The sequence below is a fragment of the Paramisgurnus dabryanus genome, chromosome 5, assembly GCF_030506205.2.
Source record: "Paramisgurnus dabryanus chromosome 5, PD_genome_1.1, whole genome shotgun sequence".
NCBI classification, from domain to species: domain Eukaryota; kingdom Metazoa; phylum Chordata; class Actinopteri; order Cypriniformes; family Cobitidae; genus Paramisgurnus; species Paramisgurnus dabryanus.
In genome coordinates this window covers 43841634-43861325 of record NC_133341.1, presented here as the reverse complement: position 1 = coordinate 43861325, position 19692 = coordinate 43841634, and the positions used below count along the sequence as shown (strand labels likewise).

The window sequence follows — 19692 nt, the reverse complement described above, 5'->3', positions numbered from 1 at the left end:
GGCACTAAATTATTTTATTATGTCTTTAATAAGATCGGTCACAAACATGATTTCTGTACAATCTAATGTGTTGCATGTTATTAACTTACTGTCATGCATTGTTGTGTGCAACATTTTTTGTCTCCCTCTTCGTGTTTTGTCCACTTTCCCGGTTGCTACAAAAACTCTTAAGCCTCTTAAAAGTCCTCGTCCGTGATCCTAACAATTTTGACCTTAAGACCTCTTTTGAGGGTTAAGATGCTTTCTGAATGACTTTTTTCTTCACTAGGATTTTTTCTTTAATTTTAAGAGTAAACGCCCACATTTCTAAGAATTTTCTTAGAATTGCGTCACTAGGAGCTACTTTTTGCATTAAGATTCTTTATGAATACGGGCCCAGATTCAGAGTGATGATCAAAACATACACGGAGTTTGAACTGTTTGCCCTAAGGGGAAAACTTTGGGTTTATTAGTTATTAGATTCTTGAAACTTTGGCAAAAACATGTCCCACTAAGAAAAGTGCTAATTCTGTTGGAAATTAATAAAATTTTCATGAAGAAAAAGAATCAATGTTATAATCAGGGGGCCCTTTGCACATATGTAAGGTTCTTTTATAGGTTTATTTTTTATTAATTTAATGATTATATGCTGGCCCATTGCCTACAAAATCAGCTGTCCTCAGTTTAGAGATAATCATTTCGACTTGATTAAAAAAGCCAAAAGTAATAATTGAATTGAATAATATATTTACCACATGAAAGAGTACATTGTAATATGTATTAAAAACTACAAACAGTGAGTTTTGAACAATATTTACTATTATTTTGTGATTGCTCAAAATGTGTCCCACATATTCGTCACCACCGTCAGATATTTATAAAAAGCAATAAAATCAGACAACTACAGGGTCAACTGCATTCCTGAGGACCCCAAACCTTCAGCTCTACTGCATGCTTCAAGATCACTCAAGCTTCTGTATGTTTGCTATTTTCTCTTTCTTTGCTACTGTGACAACCATAACATGTCAACACCGTCATCTTTGTAAAAAATATTAGATTAGATTATGAAATAAATGTATCATTTTTAAGAAGAGGTCTGAAGTAGCTAGCAACAGAGGGGAAACAAGATGGCTAATGTGAACAACTCATCTATTTTTTTTTATCTATATTAGGTTTTTGTCACCACCGTCAGGTTTTCTGTCTTTTCTGTCAGGTTTTATGTATTTTAGGAAGTTATGATTTGATATTTGTTCATCACAGTGCTCAGGATTGTTATTTTTTGGACCAAATATTTACATAAAGTTTAAGCAAGAAGCCATTGACTTGAGTGGTATACATTTTGGAATAATGAGGCCAATGTCACCACCGTCAGATTAGTGTCACCACCGTCAGAAGTAGTTTTATTTGTTTAAATGAATATGCTTACAATATGTTTCTTCAGTGCTGTTAAATTATTAAATTAATAGTCTCTATTAATAAAAAAATATGTTTATTAAATAAAAAATGTAAGGCTTAAAGTAAATGTTGCATGAGTAATAACTGGAAAAATATACAATATACTGGAAAAATACAAACAGGGGAGGTTGCACCAGTAAATTGCTGAACAGCCAAGACCTTGGTCTATAATGATATACCTTCAGATTTTGTAATTTAACTAACTTTTTTTTTTCAAAATTTAAACCCGTTTTATCCAAATTCCCAAGAATCACTGTTGGGTAAGAGCGCCACTTTCTGGATACTTGATGGAAAAATGTGTGTGAATAATGTAGGACCAAACATAGTTTTGACCAAGCAAAAAGACCTGTAAAATTCCTGCATTTTTCATTAATTTTCAGAAGTACAATGCTAAGACGACACAGAAGGAGCTTCCTCATGAGAAGGACCATGAAAGTGATGTCTCATGCAGCAGTCCCATGTTGGACACCCGAGAACCGGAACTCATTGCTGGCTGCTCTGACATTTCCGACAGTACACGATCAGATCTCAACATATCACGGATCCATGACGCAAAGAAGAGAAAGCGATCTAAAAGACCTCGAAAATCTATGACTTCATACTTGAAAAACATTGTAGCTCCACAGAACTCTTCTGTGGCCATGAAACACTTAGTGTGTACTTCACTTTTCGGTCCGGGGTGCAAGCAGGAGTCATACAACCCAGAAAGCAGAGAGTCAGGAGAGTCCATTGAAAAAGCAAAAAACTCTTATGACCAGAACTATCATCCCGAAGAGCACAAAAAATTGAGCACAACAGAGACACAAAGTTCGTGCCACGTTTCACAGTTAAACTCAGAGACTCTTATACAATTTATGGAGTTTAAAGAGACAGTCAGCAAAGACCAAACAAAGCAAATTTGTGTTTATAAAAGCCCAGGGAGAACTGTGAAAAAAACGTGATGGGATGGTGTACAACAGTCTTAGGGTGTTACAAAATAGTAATAATGTACTTAATGTATAATGTATATTACATAAAGCTCAATAAATGCTTAGCCTTTTAAATCTTACATTCTATAAGAGGTTTTTTTTACCTCTTGGGGTATCTTAAAAACAGTTTTCTTTATGATTTCGGTAACAACAAGGTACTAGGGACACTTTGGGGTGGTTTCATGGACCACCTTAAGCTTAGTCCCAGACTAAAATGCATGTTTGAGCTGCAAAAAGCTTGCACTGACTTATTTAAAAATATAACATTGTCATTGTTTTGTCTCAAGATGTACACCATTAAAGTTTTTGTCAGGTATGTTTGTAAAATTTACCTAAAATGCCTAATATAACCTAGACCTAGTCCTGGCTTAATCTAAACCTTGTCCAGGAAACTGCCCTTTTATGTGTGTGTGTGCATGTGCGTGTGTGTGTGTGTTTTATATAAAAGTCTTAGTTTATTTAGTAAGGCACAGATTAGACATCCGTATTTTTCATATAAAAAGGGATGCATCATTGTCATATCATAAATGAATGGTTGAAAAAATTGAAGGTTTCTTGACCGAAATGCCCCTTGTGATCTTAAAAATCACTTAATCTGAATATGTAAGCTTCATTTTATGGAATAAAATAATTATTTATTTGTAGTAAAAAAATTATTGTGCCAACACACAAATTTCGTTTATCAGAATCAAACTAAAATCTAAACAAAACGTCAAACCTACTGTATTTATTTGACTAACTTTATTTTGTTTCATTATTTTAATTACATAAAGTAATTATCTTATTATTTCTCATATAGGAAATTCTAGTAAATATGTACTGTCTGTAAGCGCTGCTTCAGCTCTACTATTCTGGCTGGACAAGTACACGTGGCATGCAGACGCGCGTGTCTCCTCCAGGGGGCGCATGCGCAGACTGCAGGGCATTATGGGGCGGAGATGGCATTCTAGCGTACGCATACAGACGACGCCAAGGCTACAGGAAACCTGTAACACATTTGCAAGTGCCCAGATATATCGATAAACATTACACAAACACTTAAAGGGAGTCCGCAGAAAAGTGTTTTCTTAATTTGTGGTGTCATGGCTCCGAATGATATGATGAGTAACGCGGAGGACGTGGCGGATCAGGTGAGAATTACGAGGCCCAGAAAAATCACTGATGGTTCACTTAAAGCAGCTTGTGTTTTACTATGAGCAAAGTTGAGCAAAAGTGTGCTTTATGTGTGGTGCAGGTTATGTTTGTGTTGTCGCAACGGACCTTATGTAATTTTGTGAGTCGCATGAGGATCAAAACTACTACGTTAACTTACGTTAGCGCTGCTATGAAGAAATGTTAAGCAATGTGTACGTTAACTTTATAGAAATGCATTCGTTTGGTCTCAAATGTTTATGACTGAAGTACGACCCAAATTGAATGATTATTTGCTTGGTTTCAAGTAGTGTGAGCGATTTATGTTTTAATACGAATAGCATATTTATCCACGAACCAGCTGCATCTCCAGACATTGACTGGTTTCTGTTACTTCTTCACGCATCACTGCCTATGTAAAGATCACGTTATGTTGACCATGAAATGACAACCAGCCAATAAAGTACACTAATGTAAGGTATTTCAAAAACATATTTAGTTTGTTTGGATCAGTTTTGTGTCGTTTGCAAAGGAAGGCCATCAATGTCATAATCTTTGAACATGTTGCTTTATCAGAGAATCTCATCAAGGTTATTTGGGTTTGTTTTTTAGGCATGTTAAAATATCAGTAACATCTCGTTTCACGTCGTTATTTCATACCTTATTCATATAGCAAGATAAATCATCACCCAAAAATTTGGCTATTTCACTTTTCAGGTTTTTTACCGTGTAACAGATGTCTTCTATCATAATTCTGTTTATAAATCTGTTCATTTCTTTGCTGTTTGGAAACAAAGCCCTCCAGACTGAATGATAATAACTAATAATTTGTTGACACACAGGCAGACATTGGCCCTGAGGTCTCTTCCCATTCATTCAGTTTCGCTTGGTACTTGTTGAATGCTGATTGGCTCGTTCTCTTCTTAGTGCTGATGTGGATTGTCTGGGGGCGGGGCTTAACATAAGCCTGTGTCAGAGCTCACATTAAAGTGAGGTGGAGGTGTTATGCATGCCTGCTATGCATTTGAAACAATTTAGTTCAAAATAACTAAAAATAAACCTGTTAGATTACTGTAGGTGTGTTAGTATCATGTGACCATGTCTTTGACATCAATGATTGGGTCTCATAATCTAATGATGACATTTGGAGCATCAAAGTTTGATTTCTCATTGATTTCAAGGTTTGATATGAACTTACTCAGTCAATATTCAAGATATCACTGTGATATTGTTCTTTACATTATGTAGGATGATTTTATGTAGTAAATCCCAAAAACATGACTTTAGCTGGGTTTTCAAAGGCAATGTCACTCATTAGGCTGTATTGTACTATAGGTGAATTAGTTTATTTACTTTTATTTTCAATTCAAGCTTTAAATCACTTTTCTACCTTAATCTGGCAATGTTTCCAAGGGGTTAAACATGTTTTGCATTTCTTCCCCTTACTGTACCCATCCGAACCAGGACTTTTGTGCACTGTTACACCCCTAATAAACGAATTTAAAATGTGTGAAAGAACAGCATGAACCACTGTAGTGTAAAGTTTTATTAGGGATGTGCATGAATGTTCTAATATTCGATCTGCAATAATAATTTGAATAGAAAAAAATGCTATTTGAATGTTTGTTTTTAATGCGCCAACACAGGGTTATGGTTACTGCTTATTTAATGCTGTTTCACATGATCTCTACTGTCTTTTACAGACTTTAATGTAAAATATACATGAAAACTTTTTTGTATGTAGACAAATTTAACTATTTCCTATTTTAACGCTGGGTTTTTGGCCACCGGTTCACGTGTTATTTAGATGTGCTTCTCCGGCGCATCCTTTATTTTGTTAATAAAGAGCTAATAAGACAGACACTGAGGATGAAATGAAAAGGGGAACATTTATTTTACGTGGTGGTCTGTGTAAAATAAAGGGTTAGGGTTACTACACATGGCAGTTTAACAGCAACCGCAATAAACAGCAATAGGTCCGTCTTTGCGAAGTGTTGTTAAATTAAGCTCATAACTTTGCACAGCAGAAATAAATATGTTTACATCCTGGTCAAAAAAAGTGATTTTGGTCTTTATAGCTAATTTACCCTTGATGACAACTGTGAATGGGTGAATTATTTTGTAACTCATCCATTTAAATTATATTAAGCCTTAAAGGAATAGTCTACCCTTTTGCCATATTAAACTATGTTATTACCTCAACCTAGACAAATTAATACATACCTTTCTTTGTTCAATGCGTGCAGTGTACAGCGTGTTGTGAATGTGTTAGCATTTAGCCTAGCCCCATTCATTCCTATGGTACCAAACAGGGAAGCCACTAAACACTTCCGTGTTTTCCCTATTTAAAGACTGTTACATGAGGAGTTATACCAGTAAGTATGGTGCCACAAAATAAAACTTCTTTTTGGTACCATAGGAATGCATGGGGCTAGGCTAAATGCTAACACATTTACAACACGCTGTACAGTGCACGCATTGAAAAAAGATAGGTATGTATAAATTCGTCTAGGTTGAGGTAATAACATAGTTTAATATGGCAAAAGGGTAGACTATTCCTTTAAACTTCTTTATAGTTAAGGGCGTGGCCACTTGAGTGACAGGTGAACTGCCACTGCTGTCATTAGAGTCGTCCAGCAACCAGCCACTTTAGCTTCACCCACGTCCCCCCTCTTTACCCATTTTCAGTTATTCATGAGTGACCTGCAGTGACGCGATGCTAAGATTGCGACGGCAAGCCCCGCCAACTATTGGCTTCAAAAAAGCTTTTCACAAATCTATGGGTGACATCAAGAACACAGTCTGTGGTCTAAACAAAACTGCTTAATGCTTTGCCGTCTTGTTTTGTTTGTATTTTCTCGCTCTGTAGAAGAATAAGAACAGGCGTTCAGGGTTGCCTTACAAAGTAACATCGCCATCTACTGGCCTGGTACACATAATACAGTGTACTGTTTTAATACTGTTTTACTGTACAATCATACCGCCGTTGACTTGAGCTTCTAAAGTTACCGTAAGTCATTAATTTACAATGGAAGCCGGTTTTTCTCAGTTGCAACTAGGGCTGTCACTTTTGTGAAAAAATCATTTTCGATTTTTAATATATAAGTGTTCATTGAATCGATTGTAAAATCGATTTTCCATGTCTAAAAAAGACGTTTCCATTTTCAACGCCAAATAACAGACAAATGTAAAGAGAGCGCCTGAAACGCACAAGTCAGCAATATTTCTTATTCATTGTCATTAAGTTTCGTGCAGAATAAAAAACAGCAACAGTAGTGCAACATTCTCTAAAAAAATATGCAGAGTGGACTTCTGCCATAAATGAAAAACATTACTGCAGGCTTCAACCGGCTGCTTTTATGATTTAGGGAATTCAAAAATTATTTTAAATAATGATTCGATCCATTTCAAACACTACCGAATGAAACTTTAAATAGACTTACTTGAAGTTGAGAACATGCTGTGTATTTTTTTATTAAACGTAACCGACACTTAGGCGGCACTAGGCAGGCATAATGAAATGCGCAAAAAGAATAGGGCCATTACAAATTATTGGTCAGGAAAACAAGTCGATCAACATTTTAGGGGTCAAGAGCAGAGCGTTTTTCATTCACTATATGTCCATCTATTGAGAAGACGCACTCCGACCGCACTGATGTCCCAGGGAAACTCGGGTACTTCGTTGCCAGCTGGGTATTTCGTACTGCCAATCTTCCATCACAAAAGCGGGTTGCTGTCAGCTCGCAAGGGTGGCTCCTTGTCATAACTCCTTCATCTCCTGTAACGTCACAATTTCGAAGCTCTCTCGTGTTGCACAGGTTTATTGACGTTGTCCTCCATTTTCTTTGCAAAACACTAGATGCAGCGATTGAAAGCGTGAAACTATAGGTGCGTAAAATTGCTGGGTATTTTCTGTCTAGCTTTCGCACACCTACTGCATTTTCGGAATTATTTATTTTCTTTTTCTGCTTGTTTGTGAGTTTTGTTACATCTATATTTTTAACTGTTTAATTCTTTTTAAATTAATAGTGTACATATTTGGTTAAAATCGATTGCCTATTTTCGTTTTCGAAACTTTTTTGGTTGGTCCGATCGATTGTGCAATCGATTTTCGAACGAAAAGTGACAGCCCTAGTTGCAACGAGCGTCAAATCTATCAGTGTAGCATTTTGGGCGTTTTGAGAGACCAGAGCGTCAATTATAAAGTTAAAAGAAGCTTTAAATGAGCTTTTTTCAATGAGAAACTTTATGGTAATGAGCTATGACGCAAAACTGCAGCAACCAATTGGAATATAGCCTAGACATTCTTTGTATGTTTCTCCGAAATCAGCCAGCGATGTAAACTTTCGTTCCTACCAAAACATTTGTTCCGAGAAAAAACAAACAACAAGTTTCCCCATACTTTTTGACAAGCGACCTTGACCGGGCGGCTTGAGCTTCTTTGGAAGCTTAAGTTAGCGGTGGATGTGAACGTACCGTTAGAGTTTTATTTACACTAAGCAGACCTTCAGTTTTCTAAATAGCATTACTTGCTACAATTGCTGCTATTACAAGCTAGTTATAATAAGCAACCTTGTGTTGTGTGTTGGTGGTAGCGGTAGAATATTGTCTATGAATATAGCCTTTCATTACAGTGTCCTTATCCACCCTTGTGCGTCTCAGCTTAACACCTGTTGCATGAGGCTGTTAAGAGGTGGCAAAGTTTTATTGCTGGTAGATCACGTGGTTTACTGTAATTTAGATGCTGGACATGTAGCCCTTGTGCTCAGAAACCGTTGAAAACATGGAGAAGTGATAGTCAAATGGTTGAACATTAAACAGCCTTATTTGCTTGATGTGCTGTCCAGGCTAATGCAGTGTTAACTGTAAAATTCACACTAGTAGGAAGGTCTTTCAAGAGCAAAAACTATCACTTTGCTCCAGTTTAATATATGTAATTATATCTCTTTCATCTATTTGTGTAATAATAGCATTAGATAAATGAGGTCAAAAGCTAATTCAATTAATTATAATAGATTCTTTAAGTGTACTCTGGCTATAAATATAGTTTCAATAAAGTTAAAAAAAATCTTTGGGTTCCCTGTTAAAATCTGTTGAGTACATTTAAATTAAACAGTATGTGTCTGTGTATACAAAAAATACTACTTTTAATATCTTTGTAACGTATCCATCATAACAAATTATGTAAATCCAGTCTTAAAGGAATATTCCATTTTCTTAAAAGAAAAATCCAGATAATTTACTCACCACCATGTCATCCAAAATGTTGATGTCTTTTGAAAAGAAATTATGTTTTTTGAGGAAAACATTGCAGGATTTTTCTAATTTTAATGAACTTTAATAGAGCCCAACATTTAATACTTATCTCAACACTTAACGTTTTTTTTCAACGGAGTTTCAAAGGACTCTAAACGATCCCAAACGAGGCATAAGGGTCTTATCTAGCAAAACGATTGTCATTTTTGACAATAAAAATAACAAATATACACTTTAAAAGCACAACTTCTCTTCTAGATCCGGTCCAGCGCGACCTAACGTAAATGCGTAGTGACGTAGGGAGGTCACGTGTTACATATATAAAACGCACATTTGCGGACCATTGTAAACAATAAACTGAAACAAAGACATTAATTAGTATCAGTTGACATACAACAACGTAGGAACGGTCCTCTTTCAAGACACTTGTAAACACTGGGGCGGAGTTTTGCGTTCGTCCTCTGTGACCTCTTGACGTCATGACGTATTGCGTCGGGTCAGCTGGCGCATCACGACCGGATCTACATGACGAGAAGTTGTGCTTTAAAAGTGCATATTTGTTTTTTTTTTGTCAAAAATGACAATCGTTTTGCTAGATAAGACCCTTATGCCTCGTTTGGGATTGTTTAGAGTCCTTTGAAACTCCGTTGAAAAAAAACGTTAAGTGTTGAGTTAAGTCTTAAATGTTGGGCTCTATTAAAGTCCGTTAAAATTAGAAAAATCCTGCAATGTTTTCCTCAAAAAACATAATTTATTCTCGACTGAACAAAGAAAGACATCAACATTTTGGATGACATGGTGGTGAGTAAATTATCTGGATTTTTCTTTTAAGAAAATGGACTAATCCTTTAATTTGATACATGTACTGGGGGTTCTTGCTCCATCTATCTACCCATTAAGGTGTCCTTGGCATGAAAAAGGTTGAATACCTCTGATCTACGAACAGCAGTGTTTTATTATCATTGCTCAAAAGTGTTTTTCATGCCAAAGTCTACTGGTCTAATAAGTAATCAAGTATTTTCCTCTGATAAATGCCAATTCATCTTCAATTCTTTATCAGCTCGGTTTCAATGGGTCTTCGTTTCATATCTCTGCAGTTCCTTCGGGTGACAAAGCAGTACCTGCCTCACATAGCGCGACTCTGTCTGATCAGTACCTTTCTGGAAGATGGCATCCGGATGTGGTTTCAGTGGAGCGAGCAGAGAGAATACATCGAGTCGACGTGGGGATGCGGCTACTTCCTCGCTTCACTCTTCGTCTTAATCAACTTACTCGGACAGCTGGGTAAGAGCTATGCTGTGTGTGTTTTTGGTAGTATTGTGAATTTTATAGATTTTTAACATTTTTTGTTTCTTAAACAGGTGGCTGTATACTGATCCTTAGCAGAAATTTTGTGCAGTATGCCTGCTTTGGATTATTCGGTATCATCGCTTTGCAGGTGTGAGCTGGGGTTTTCAGTTTCTGTCCTATTAACAGACAAATGCCACCCTGTACCACAAAACCAGTCTTAAAGGTTCACCCAAAAATGAAAATAATGTAATTAATGACCCACCCTCATGTCGTTTTCCAAACTCGAAAGACTTCCGTTCATCTTCGGAACACAGTTTAAGATGTTTTAGATTTAGTCTGAGAGCTCGCAGACCCTTCATTGAAAATCAATGTACAGTTTACTGTCAATGTCCAGAAAGGTAATAAAAACATCATCAAAGTAGTCCATGTGACATCAGTGGGTCAGTTAGAATGTGTTGAAGAATCGAAAATACACATTGGTCCAAAAATAGCAAAAATTATGACTTTATTCAGCATTGTCTTCTCTTCAGGTTCTGTTGTGAACCGCATCAGGTGACTGCAGTGACGCGGCTGACGTGTTATCTGGTGCGCCCCAGCTGTTTTTTTTTTTTTTTAGTTCGCCTGAACTTCGTTTACAGTCTGAGGGAAAGGCATGCTGAAATTTTGAAAAAAAAACTTTGCAAACATGCCTGAGGATACACGTCAGTCGCGTCACTGCAGTCATGTGACTTCGGACTCGTGCACGCAGCAAGCTCTTGGACTAAACAACTGTGTTCCGAAGATGAACGGAGGTCTTACGAGTTTGGGACGACATGAGGGTCCTTAATGACATTATTTTCATTTTTGGGTGAACCAACCCATTAGGGTTTTATTTATACATGTGAAAGTTAAACAAATAAGCTTCATTAGCATATGACAGTGTTTGGCTGAGACATACTATTTGAAAATCTGGAATCTGAATGTGCCAAAAATTAAAAAGTTTGAGTAAATCGCTTATTAAGTTGTCCAAATGAAGTATTTAGCAGAACTTTTTACTAATGAGAAATACATTTTAGATATAAATGGTAGGAAATGTACAAAATATCTTCATCTTTACTTAATATCCTAATAATGTTTGGCACATTTTGACCCATACGATGTATTGTTGGCTATTGCTGCAAATATACCCGTGATACTTATGACTGGTTTTCTGGTTCAGGGTCACAAATTAAAGCAAAGTAATAAATCTTGATGTTTGGATAAATTGTTCAATCGTCTTTATCTCCTTCAGACCATTGCGTATAGCATTCTGTGGGACCCAAAGTTTTTGATGAGGTAAGTTAAATTGGTTCTATGTATAGGGGAGAGCGGGGTACAACCTAACGTTTTTTGCTTTTGGGTCAATCATTCAAAAAATATTTGAGTTTGATTAATTATATTTTTACACGAGCACATCTCTGCTACAAATGAACATTTAAAGTTTGTTTCTAGTACTTACCATTCTTGGACAATTACACCAAACGTGACAGAAGTGCAAATGTTACAATTTAATTAATTGTAACAGGCAGGGGGTTAGTTGTAACACTTGCTAAAAATTAAGTTTGGAGGCAAATATTTCAATACTATTTTGTCTATATACTTGAAGTGGATATTGTTTATATATTTGTCTATAATAGACAGGTATTTTAGTCAACAAGACCCTGATTAATATGACATAGCATTGGATATCTTACACACCCTGCTTAGAAAAAAAAAAACATTTACAAATTTACTTGCATGCCACCAAAACACTTTCATTAATAACTCTCTGGAAAACATTATACATTTCCAATTATTTGCGGGAGATCGTCTTTTGGCAGCGTGAAAAAAATACCAGAAATACAAAATGCTCAACCTTGTGCAACAATGTAAACAGTCCGTGTTACAACTAACCCCGCGCACCCCTACATTATTGTAACATTTGTAACGCTCTGATGACATCATCACTGTCTTTTCTCTCTTGTCAGGAATTTGGCACTGGGTGGAGGTCTGTTGCTGCTGTTGGCCGAGTCCCGCTCTGAAGGCAGAAGTATGTTCGCCGGAGTTCCCACTATGAGAGAAAGCTCTCCTAAGCAGTACATGCAACTGGGAGGCCGAGTCCTGCTGGTGCTCATGTTTATGACCCTGCTTCACTTTGATACGAGCTTCCTCTCGGTGAGCAAACAGAACAAATATTTTAACCCGGAAACGTCTTTATTGGCCCCTTGTTTCAGCTGATTTCTGGTTTGTTGTGTAATACAGATGGTGTTGGGATTTTGTTGCTCAGGATGTGGGCAGATCTTGTCTGTTGTGTCATGTTGCAAAGCAATGTGTCAGCTTTCTCAGATCAGTGGGTTTATCAATTAAAATTAAATAAAATAAAAAATGTGTCTGCACAACATAATTTGCCTTTCAAATATAAACTAAAAGCATGATATTTATAGATTTTTTTTAAATGGTTGTCTTTAAATAATAGTGAGCATTCAGAGCATTTTTTATTGCAATAAGCCATTTTGTCCACTAGAGGTCAGACTCGGATTTTGAATCCTCACAGTTAATTGGTGATTACTTTGGTGACTTTTTGCTTTGTATTGATGCTTTTACTTCTTTTATTAAAGTCAAATAAACATACATGACCCGGGACCACAAAATTCATGTAGCAATAGCCAACAAAACATTTTATAGTTCAAAATTAATGTTTTTTTCTTACTTTTACTTCAAAATGATTATGTTATGAAGTAAAGTTGATGCTACATGAAGATATTTAGTAAGTTTCCTACTGTTTTTGTGGTCAAAGGTCACATTATCATATTGTTATTCTTTTGGTTATCACGTTAAGTGCAAAAAATGCATTTCTTACTCCGTATTTTTGTCGTCTTTTTAGTAGAAATATCCAAAAATTATTAAATTAAGATGCTTTTTCATGATGAGCAATAAAGAAAATAAGTCTAGTTTTCAGACAAAAAATATACAATTTAAGTCTGCCAAAAGTCAAAAATATCTGCCAATGGGGTGAGAAAGAAAATCTTGAAATAGGTTTGCTTTTTTCTTAAACACTTAATTCAAGCTAAAATTTCTCACCCCATTGGCAGATAATTTATCTTGTTTTAAGCACAAATTCACTTAAATTGTATATTTTTTTGTCTAAAAACTAGACTTATTTTCTTAGGTCATTTTGCTCATCTAGAAAAAACATCTTGATTTAAGAATTTTTAGATATTTCTACAAAAAACAAGACAAAAATACTGAGTAAGAAAGTCATTTTTTGCAGTGTTATCATGCATATATAGGGTTTTCACAGGCACATTTGGTAATCACACATGTCTGTGTTTATTTTAAAGATCCTGCAGAACCTGGTGGGTACGGCTCTCATTGTCCTTGTGGCTATTGGTTTCAAGACCAAACTGGCTGCGCTCACCCTGGTCATATGGCTTCTGGCTATCAACGTATACTTCAACGCTTTTTGGACCATACCAGCCTCCAGGCCCATGCACGACTTCCTCAAGTACGACTTTTTCCAGACAACATCCGTGATCGGAGGCCTTCTGCTTGTAGTAGCGTTAGGTCCGGGCGGAGTATCCATGGATGAGAAAAAGAAGGAGTGGTGAGAGCGGACTGAACTCAAAAGGCTCACTTGCTCGTTCTGTAGTTCATCTTTCGACAATAGTTTTTTCTGTGCAGTTATCATACCAACCAGGTACACTACTTAGAGAAGAATGAGGCGTGGCCTCATTAACGCCCCAGGACCAACCGAAAGATCCACTTTACACCAAACATGCACTGTCTGCGTTTCCATTCTGCCTGCTTGTTGAATGATGTCTACCAGCACTTTTAGACATAAGTTCATCATATTTATTTTCTAAGGTTGTGTTATTTGAAACCCCTCTTGAAAGTCTGGTTTATATTTACGTTATATAATTGCAAGTATTGAAGTAATAACAGATTATTTCTTTTCTGCCCTATCGTTTCTGTCTGCCTTTTTGTCTGGGTGCCAATTGCAGTCAGCTCACCAAAGACGCAAACCCTCAACTTGTTCATGTCGCACAATCTGTCTTCAAATTCAGTTAATCAGGAGAATTTGAAGTAAAACATCACACGATGAAAAGTGGAAGTCATTGAAACTTGTGTTTCTATATCAGCATTGTCAAATTGCCATCAACTGGTCTTAAAACTAAGGTCGATGTATTGAAATGTTCTGCACACTGGTTATTTTATATTGCTTAATGTGTAAATCTCTGATCTCTCCCTATCAACAGGCCAAAAAATTAAGTCGCAATAGGACATAAAATAGAAAAAATGAATAGCCTTTAAAAAGCATTCAGCTGTAAAGATCTTGTGGCATTGTAATAATTGTTAGCTGTTGTTTGTTGTATGTTGTCAGGTCACTTTGAAGTTTACAGAAGGTGTTTCTCGAAATAAGCAGAAAAGTGAGATGACAAAAATGAAAACCTGTGATTTGTCAAACTCAGTGTTTTTTCTCTTTGTACAAAAAGAAATAACAGAAAAATATTGTTTTTCTAAGTGTTTTAAAATATTTGTTTTGACATATAAAGGGAAAATATTATGTCTGTTGTTGTTTTTATACTTTACAGTTAACTTTTAAGCAGTAACCAACAAAAAAATGGTAATGCTATTCAATATAGAAAAATTCCTCTGGTCTTAGTGAATACACATTTTAAAGGCATTTTTATATAAAGAAGGTAGATTTGATGACACAATCATTCATTTTTGATGACTTCACTGTAAAAAATGAAAAGTTGGTTCAACTTCAAAAGTTTTCTAGTTGCCTTAAAGGCGGGGTGCATGATCTCTAAAAGCCAATGTTGATATTTGAAATCACCTAAAAAAAAAACAATAGAATCCGGACCTTCTTTTGATCGAGCCGCCCCACACATACGCAACCCAGGCAATGATGTTGGTTAGTAGACAGGCCCCTTACTGCTGATTGGCTACAAGTGTGTTTTGGTGCTCTGCCCACTTCCACAGATTTTTTTCATGCACCAAATTGAGTTTATTTAAAGGTACAATGTGCAACATATAGAAGGATCTCTTGATGTAAATGCAATATAATCTACATAACTGTATTATCAGTGGTGTATAAAGACCTTACATAATAAACTGTATTGTTTTTATTACCTTAAAATGAGCCATTTTTATCTACATACACCGCTGGGATCCTTATCGCTGTCATGTTTCTACAGTAGCCTTAAACGGACAAACTGTTCTACAGAACGCGCTTCGCCCCTACATTGTCTCAGACGACGAAGTTTGTCCTGTGGCAGCTATCTTAGCGTCCAATTGCATATGGAAATTGAGGGGGGTTGCAATTTGCAAATCTCACTGCTAGACGGCGCTAAAAACATTACATGTTTAAAATTAGTATTTGAGACAACATATTTTACTTACATTTTTGAGTCGGATAATATTTAACTCAAATTTACTTTTTAAAAAAAAGTTAAACCAACAAACATTTTTTACAGTGTTAGACTGCAATGTTGAAAAAGCAAGGTCTGGTATCTTGTGGCAAATTCTCATGGTTTGCATATGTTTATAATTGTACAGGCCTTCACAAATTTTTGTTTATTTGCATTTACAAATGGCTGTGTCTCAAAAGAGCCAGGGTCTCTCTAGACCACTATAATTGTTTGACAAATGGACGAGTACAGCAGGACTTATAACTCATGTTATAAATCAGTACCTGTAGATCAGTGTTCTCAAAACTTTTTCAGCGTGCGGCCCCCCTTGTGTACGGGTTTTAAACTTAACATTTCGGTAAAAAAAAAAAACATATTAAATTATACAAATTAGTGCTTTTGGTTAGAAGCCTTATTTGTTTTTGGGTTTAACTACACATAATTCATGATAAATTAATGTATTTTAGGAAATGTCATAAAAACTGGGGCCCCCAGTTTGAGAATCCTCACTTTGGTTCCTCACTGATTTGGATAAACCGTAAAAAAAATCAATTGCTGAACTGGAATCTTAAATCAAAGGTCATAAATCACAGTGGCAACCAGTAAAATACCATAGGTGCTACAGTTGCTGTAGTGTTACAGTAAAACTTGCTGTTTGCCAAAACTAAGATGACAATTAGTGATTATTTTATGATTATGGGAACCTGTCTGTAAAAACCCAGTTGAAGTTAATTTTTATTTTATTTTAGTGTTTCTACATAAAATTGTTACATTCTGTGAAAATATAACCTCGATATCTTTAATATTGACTGAGTAATAGGTCATGTCAAAGATTGAAATCAATGAGAAAATTCAAACTTTGATGCTCCAAATCTTATAAATCGATTGAGAATTTAAACTGTATTTAACAGAGAAGGCCACATATTTCTATAACTAGTTTTACAGCAGCAACAATCGTGTATATTGACTATTTTAGGAACTGGATATTTAGGATGAGTAATAAATGATTGACAGTTTTCAGTTCAGCCAGCAGATGGCGCTCCAGGAGCTGGTAATGCGTCATCACTTCAAACTATTTTCTTCAGTGGATCATGTACAGGTTATCATTAATGTCATTTCTGTATCCACAGCAGTCTTCAAATAAGGTAATATTTTTTTGGTAAATATATAGGCCTATATTTGAGCTACGATTAAATATCCATACGGAAAGTTAAAGTTGATTTTAACAGTTAACAGTTATACTTAAAAATCTCATTTTACAGTGTGCCGTTTTGATTATAAAAATAATATCTATAAAAATAGCATTAAACTGCTACCTGATGTGGCTCGACTAAAAAAAATATTCCTGTCAAAAAATATTTTCATGTTTCCAGTACAGTTATTCAAGGAAGAAATAGTGAAGTATGAGGTTTATCAACATTTTTTTTTGCTTTGGATAAGTAAAGTTTACGAACTGAATAATATGTAAGAAGTGATCGTAAAACAAGTATGATCATCATAAAAACAATAACGAAACCCCGCCCCTAACCCCAACGTCACAGAGACAAAAGCAAATCGTAAAAAAATGATCGATAAAAAAATCGTAATTAATTTATTTTTGATACTATTCACCTTATTCCGCCACGCCCCTTTTTAATTCTTCGCTCTTCCGCATTTTGTCAACCGACTTCCGCTGCTAATATGGCACAGTGCATTCGGTGGTTAGTTTGGTGGTTAGAAGATTGTTTGTAGTTCACTACAACTTTAGTGAAATGACAAATATCGCTACTGCTGTAAATGTTTTAAATTAGGAGCACGGTTAAAACTTCATACGCGGATTGGATAGTCTTATAATGTCCCATCAATCGTCTCGTGGTTAGACGATATGAATCGGCCGCGGCAAGTAACCTGGCATATTTAATTACCTCGTCCTGTCAGGAGTTGATGGAGCAACATTGAAAATTATTAAAAGTATGTCTACCAATATTTACACAGTGATTTCGTCTTTTTTATAGCAAATGTGCACCTTAGCCAGTCCAATAACTATTTCGTTTTTATGTGGTACCATGATAGAATTCATTTGCAAACTTGCCAACACTTATTCCTTCAAATCATGAGACTTAAATCATTTTAAGTGGAATCTACAAAGCTCACATATGGTTTAAGAAATTCCTTACAGATAATATCTGATCACACTGTAAAGGTTTATATAACTGCATGGCAGGTTACATCTGATCACATAGTAAATGTTTAATATAACTGCATGACAGGTAACAGCTGATCACATTGTAAAGGTTTAATATAAATGCACAACATCTGATCACATTGTAAAGATTTAATATAAATGCACAACATCTGATCACACTGTAAATGTTTAATATCACTGCATGACATCTGATCACATATGAAGGTTTAATATCACTGCATGACATCTGATCACATATGAAGGTTTAATGTAACTTTACAACAGGTAAAGCAAGACCACCCTGCAATAAATTAAGACAGAGCTTTATCGGAGTCATCAGGAGCTGATCCCAAGTGTTTATCTGGAAGCTGTTAGTGTATGTACTTGTAAAGTGCTTGGCGACTGTGTAATGGATGCAATATCAACCCTGTGTAAAGCTGAACCAAAGATGGTTGTTTCTCAGCAGAGATATGTACATTTGTGCCAGCTCAACACATTGAAGCAGAAGCATTGAAGCAGTTTCTCGGACAGGGTTTACAGGACTAGGCCTTAATTATATTAGGACATTTTAGTTTTTACAAACAAACCACATCTTGTGACAAAACAATGGCACTAATATATGTTGAGGTATGTCAGTACAAGGTGTTTTTAAATTATTGTAGCTCAAATATGCATTTTAGCCTGGGACCAGGATAAGCCCTGTCCGGGAAACCGCACTATTGTTTTCCCCAGTTCAGATGTAGGTTGCTTCAGGTTGAGTTGTGATTTTAAAGTGTAGTTGTGGTCAGAGACGGATGGATCCTCCCATTGTGTTTCTGCATCACAGTTTAGGAACATGTTGATTGTATATCATCCTCACAGTTGTCCACTGCATCACTAAACATCAATGCATCTGTGAAAACAATATAACCATAAACATTTTTATGTTAGTATTTAAAAGAAACTTGCATCATGAGAATTAATATATAAATGGCACCCATACTTAAACAGAACAGTGTGTAAGAGAGAGATGCATTAAAAAGAGACAGTAACATTATACACACAACCTCTAACTTCAATGTTAAATAATATGTCGTTTAATAGGTCATTATCATCAATATCTGAATGAGAAATGAACTGACATTCTAGCATCTGAAATCTCAGTAACTTGTAGGAATCACGTGAGCTACTGTAAGAATGCAATGTACTATAATATACTGTTGTACGATCGTATATATAAAAATATAGGTGGACAATTAAAACCATTCAAATAGTTGCATTTTATAAACTAACGTTACTGATCTTAAGTGTATTTGTAGAACGGACATCACAAATCTAACTTTAGGCGAACGAGCACAAAGTTAGCTAAGATAGCTTACCTGAAACTGGCCACCTTTTCAACACCAGGCGTGGTTTAAAGTTACCGGAACATCGTAGTCGAACCATTACTTGGGATAAGGGTGTTCCTCAGTTGGCTTAAAATTGGTAAGAAAGAAACATAAAGGCGCTCGAGTGAGCTTTTTAAGCTTAACACGTCGCCTTCAGTCACTGCCTCAGCTGCTCATCGTCTATGCGGCCGGAAGAACGTTGACAAAATGAGCGAAATGGCGCCGCCCTTGTTGTCGTGAAAAATAAGGTGAATACATTAACCACCTCGTAAAATACTTACGAAATGTCACGTATTAATGTTGTGAAAAACAGAACCGGACACATCTTTTATTTCTCGCTTTTGTTTGTTGTTGCAAAACCATGAAAAAACTTTGTTAGATTTCTTTGAAAGATTTTTAGTCTCGAAGCAGTATATCTCGTCAAAAACTGGGTAAGAAAATTTATGTTTTTTTGCAGTGTATAAAGTACCTCGATATATGTGGTTTTACTACAGGATGGTTTAACTATGTTTTTTAAAATGGTTATTTGTGGTAACCATAGTTTTAGTAATCATGTTTTTTACTGTAGTAAAACCATGGTTAATTTTTGTAAGCGTAATAAATCCTGTAACTATGTTTTATTTAATTTTCCCAAATAATATCAATTACAGTAGGCCTATTTAATGTGCTGA

At 35.8% G+C, this 19692-nt stretch overlaps 2 protein-coding genes across 4 annotated transcripts in view; both read left to right on the top strand.

Annotated features, from left to right (window-relative positions):
• The window catches only part of ciz1b (cdkn1a interacting zinc finger protein 1b), a 28478-nt gene extending 25436 nt beyond the window's left edge, over positions 1 to 3042 (top strand). Inside the window, exon 12 of one of the 3 annotated variants that reach the window (XM_065284286.2) lies at positions 1815 to 3042. In XM_065284286.2, coding sequence (XP_065140358.1) covers positions 1815 to 2375 — 561 coding nt within the window. In that variant the 3' untranslated portion in view covers positions 2376 to 3042. The remainder of the gene's footprint in view (positions 1 to 1814) is intronic. The other 2 variants (XM_073814768.1, XM_065284285.2) reach the window with 2 other exon arrangements.
• A 272-nt stretch (positions 3043 to 3314) lies between these two features.
• Positions 3315 to 14640, top strand: surf4l (surfeit 4, like). The gene is made up of 6 exons (XM_065284284.1): positions 3315 to 3532; positions 9887 to 10073; positions 10151 to 10227; positions 11350 to 11393; positions 12065 to 12251; positions 13418 to 14640. Exons 1-6 carry the CDS (start codon positions 3485 to 3487, stop codon positions 13682 to 13684), a joined length of 810 nt encoding a protein of 269 aa, XP_065140356.1. The 5' UTR covers positions 3315 to 3484; the 3' UTR covers positions 13685 to 14640.
• The last annotated feature ends 5052 nt before the right edge of the window (positions 14641 to 19692 follow it).